Consider the following 4,903-nt stretch of genomic DNA (forward strand, 5'->3'; position numbering starts at 1 on the left):
CTTTCCTTTACCTCCAAAATAGGCAGCAATCGTCAAACGCTAATATGAGCCGAGTCGAGCCTTTCTGAGCCGTAGTACCGTTCGAGAACTCCCACGTGTCTCATCAAAGTAATTGTATGATATTTTTATTTTCATACACACTCCTTTCTCATCTCAGCCGTCCATTGGCTCTTGATCTCATTATCATACATTTAACTTTTTTTTTGGTCATCCATCAAATTCTTGGTGCTCATATGAAATTTAACTGAAACAAACGGGTTTATCTAAAAGTCACATTAAAAATAAAAATAAAAGTAATAACGTAGTAAAAACCATTGATGATCTAAAACTATTTTGATTATACATTCTCTTTTATAGCGCATGTTAGTTAAGTGGAATTTTTTTTTTTAAAAGAAAAACAGAGCTTATGTGTACCACAATCATTTTTTTTTTTTTTTTTTCATCATACCACAATCATTTGTGCAAACTTTTTGTCAAAGATTGTTCTCATTTTCTTCACCAAAAAAAAATAAATTATATACAAAAACCCAGGTAATGTTCTAGTTTTCTATCTTTGGCATATTTATTGCTTTTACATACACGAAAACTACTTGAAATTTTACAAACACACACACAAACGAGTACAGTACCAATGTGTGTATGTGGGCATTAGATAATTAAATTTATATACTTTATATAAGCACAGTCCACAAATTTCAGATCGTTGAGTCCTTTCCTTTTCATCAATTCTCTCTTAACTCCACTACTTATACATTCCAATTTCTCTCACTTACGCTTTGATCATCTCTCCCACTATAAAAGGAACCATCTCATCTCTCTTTCTTCTTCACTTCACATACCAAAACTATCTTAAACAAACTTTCTATTCTCTCAATACATTCTTAGGGAGAAATTTTTTTATTTTTTTTGATTATCCAGATCAAATAGTTTATAAAAAAAAAATTGAAACTACACAACACTTTTTTCTCAGCAATGAGATTTTCATATTCTCCGGTACGTCCGCATAGTGTAGTGGCGCCTTCATTACCAAAACACGATGCCTTGTCTTATTTAAATGGTACGACGTCGAATCAGTGTCGATGTGTACTTACTCTTCCTTCTCCTACCATCTCTACTTCCCGACCACCGGTTATTCCCAAACCAGAAACCTGGGAGAGTTTGCTGCTAAACCAGGATCATTTCTCCAGCGAACCCTCCTCCTCTGGTTCTAATTTTCCGGTTAAGCTTGGCCGGAGATGGATGGAGTACCAGGGGCTTCAGAATTGGGATGGTCTTTTAGACCCATTGGACGATAATCTCCGGCGAGAGATTCTCCGGTACGGTCAGTTCGTCGAATCGGCTTACCAAGCCTTCGATTTCGATCCTTCCTCTCCCACGTACGCGACATGCCGGTTCCCCAGGAGTACTCTGTTAGACCGATCCGGTTTGCCTAATTCCGGTTATCGACTAACCAAAAACCTCCGTGCCACGTCAGGTATTAACTTGCCAGGATGGATTGAGAAAGCGCCAAGCTGGGTGGCTACACAATCCAGCTGGATTGGTTACGTGGCAGTTTGCCAAGACAAAGAAGAGATCTCGCGGCTCGGGCGCAGGGACGTCGTCATCTCCTTCCGTGGAACCGCCACGTGTCTCGAGTGGTTAGAGAACCTTCGCGCTACGCTGACTCATCTCCCTAATGGGCCTACCGGACCGAATCTAAACGGGTCTAACTCTGGGCCCATGGTCGAGAGCGGGTTTTTGAGCTTGTACACTTCAGGTGCTCACAGCCTGAGAGACATGGTTAGAGAAGAGATCTCGAGGCTACTCCAATCTTACGGCGACGAGCCGTTGAGTATAACCATAACCGGCCACAGCCTCGGAGCTGCGATCGCCACGCTAGCTGCGTACGATATCAAGACGACGTTCAAACGTGCGCCCATGGTAACCGTAATATCCTTCGGAGGCCCACGTGTGGGAAACAGATGCTTCAGGAAACTCCTTGAGAAGCAAGGCACGAAGGTTCTAAGAATCGTCAACTCCGACGACGTCATCACCAAAGTCCCTGGAGTCGTTTTAGAAAACAGAGAGCAAGATAACGTGAAGATGTCGTCGACGGCGTCAGCAATGCCGAGCTGGATACAGAGACGCGTGGAGGAGACGCCGTGGGTTTACGCGGAAGTAGGGAAGGAGCTTCGGCTGAGCAGCCGTGACTCGCCGTACTTGAGTAGCATCAACGTGGCCGCGTGTCACGAGCTGAAAACGTATTTACATTTGGTAGACGGGTTTGTGAGCTCCACGTGTCCATTCAGAGAGACGGCTCGGAGAGTTCTCCACAGATGAAGATTCATACATTGGACACTCTAAACGTACGATTTGATTTTTTGAACAAAAGAAACACACTAAACCGGGAAGAAAATCAAGAACCTCCACGGTTTGATCCCGATAATTAACAGATCTTATTTGTTACATATCTCTAACTTAGTCGTAGAAGAATAGAAAACAGCTCTAAAAGAGCGAAAAATGTATCGATGCATCGTATAATCTCAAATAGTAGTTTATATATGCATCGTATAGATGTTAAAAATGTATCTTTCTAAGAAAAATGTTCGTAGCTGTTAAAACGTGGTCATGATAAATCATAAATTGTAGACGCACGACACGAGACGAGAGCATGAGTGTCTAAAGGCGTAAATTGTCTTAACTTGGACTGAGGAAGAAATAAAAAGACAAAAGTATCCCTATCTCCGTCCAAACTTTTGAGAATATATATCTCAAATCTCAATGATGGCGCCACGTAAGCACCGACCGTCTGAAGAAGTTGACTGGAACTCTCTCTGTGTTTTGCAAAAAAAGAGAGATTCAGTTAATTCACTTGTGAAAGAAATCTGTAAACTCCAAAAGCCAAATGAGAACACGCATCATCCGCCGTCCATTTATTTACCGTATCTTCTTTACCTACCTTCCTCGTTACTAGGAAAATAAAAAACCATCCACGCATTATTCATTTCCCAATCAAAAACATCAGTGTGTGTTATTTTACAACATTGTTTCCTTACTACGTTATGCTGCTCGAAAAGTATAGTCTCGCTGTTCATAAAAAAAAAAGTAATTTTTCTAGATAATAAAATTGGTTTCAGAAAAATAATTATTTTAAATTATCAATGTATTATTAATTACGATTTGCAAATTTCAAAGTAAATAACTAAATATTATTAGTTTACAATTCTAAAAATTATAAAATGATGCAATTATCATTAACTTTTAGATGTTTTTTAATATATGTGAAAAACTTAAAAAATATATTTTTTTTAGAAGTAGAAGGAGTATATTCAAATGCTATGTTATTCTAGTCACCACTACCATATATCATATTAGTAACCAATTCCATGCCATATATAATAGATAGAATGTCACGCACTATTAGGTTATGCAGAAAAAACTGAATTTTATTATATGTTATGCTATTGGATTGTGTACATTGTAAAATAGGATTGTTGGTTTAGTTTGATGTAGTTGGTATAGTTTACCTGTATATAAATACTACATATTATACAGTCTCACTAAGAATTACATAATTTTTTAGTTTTAAATTTTATTTTATTTTGAAGAAATTTCAAACTGTGAGTACACGAAAAAGGGGTATATAAACATAATTTTTGCAAGAAAGGACGTGATGAGGCACAAAAGTCTCTTATTGCACAAGAAAAGGAGAAGAAAAAAAACTTGAAAGGAGTAGAAAGTAAACTAGAAAGATTAGGTGGTAGAAGGTTAATTTTGTTTGCATTTAGGTTGAATGTATAACGAACTCATCTAATTACATGGATTACATAGTCGTCGTCAAAATTAAAATCTAGTTAGTTTTTTTTTTTTTCCTATAGTCATTCCTCCTTATTTCTGAAAAATAAAAGAGGAGATAGAAAAATCCCCTTAACCAAGAAAGTTCATGAGAACGGCCAGCGTCACTATTTTTGTGGCGAAATGGGTGAAGAAATATTAGGCATGCAAGATCCAATTCCAAGCCGTATAAGTACATATATAACTGGCCTTTGACAAAAAAAAAAAAAGAAGAACATATTTTTATATTCTCAAATATCTATAGGTACAAAAGTAAATAGATCACATAACCGACCCATACCTAAAATGCTAGATATACATAGTTATAGAAAGTGATTATCGTTACTTGTTACTTTGTTAGACCCACAACATATTTTTAGATCATCAACCTTATATCGAATTTTCTGACTACATTTTCTTGAATGATTAAAGTTAGATTGGACAAGTCAATAACGTATATAGTTAACCTTTTCCGTTTCCCGTTATTGTGGAAACCTTCTTATCTACAGTACTTTGACTACATTCTCTCCGACCACTTTTTTAGTTTTTAACGCAGAAATAAATATATAATAATAATAATAATAATTCATTGGGACTCTCCTTTTTCTTTACACTATTTTTGTTCGCTTGTGCAATTTTCTCTCTAACACTGGTCCAAAGTATACCATCTATCATATATGATACAATTCGTAATTTAGATTTTTTTTAACAAACTCTGTCTTGGACAGATGACATGTATTTAGAAATCAGGAGGGGCCGTATAAACTTACTTGTTCCCTAAATATAATGTTTTATAAACATTAATAGATTTAAAGACATATTACCGTAATTTTTAAAACAAGTAAATTACCTTGTTCGCCCAACACAATCTATAGTTTGCGCTGTATTCCATACAAACGTATTTACATTTTCATACCAAAACTTACAAAAAATAAATTACGGTGACAAGTAATAAATTTTAAATCTAAATCCAAAAAAAATAATCATCTCCTTTAGTTTCACCTTCTATGTGAATCATGTGTGTGATATGCTAATATTACAAAAGTGATATTTACATTGTCTACACAAAAGGGTCACGCAAGAAATTAAT

The 4,903-nt window shown here is 36.2% G+C and overlaps 1 protein-coding gene across 1 annotated transcript; it reads left to right on the top strand.

The window, feature by feature from the left end:
* The first annotated feature begins 854 nt into the window (after nucleotides 1–854).
* Nucleotides 855–2,590, top strand: LOC17888304 (phospholipase A(1) DAD1, chloroplastic). Its single transcript, XM_006293318.2, has one exon. The coding sequence runs from the start codon at nucleotides 973–975 to the stop codon at nucleotides 2,317–2,319; it is 1,347 nt and encodes a 448-aa protein (XP_006293380.1). The 5' UTR covers nucleotides 855–972; the 3' UTR covers nucleotides 2,320–2,590.
* The last annotated feature ends 2,313 nt before the right edge of the window (nucleotides 2,591–4,903 follow it).

Source organism: Capsella rubella, unplaced genomic scaffold, assembly GCF_000375325.1.
Source record: "Capsella rubella cultivar Monte Gargano unplaced genomic scaffold, Caprub1_0 scaffold_4, whole genome shotgun sequence".
NCBI classification, from domain to species: domain Eukaryota; kingdom Viridiplantae; phylum Streptophyta; class Magnoliopsida; order Brassicales; family Brassicaceae; genus Capsella; species Capsella rubella.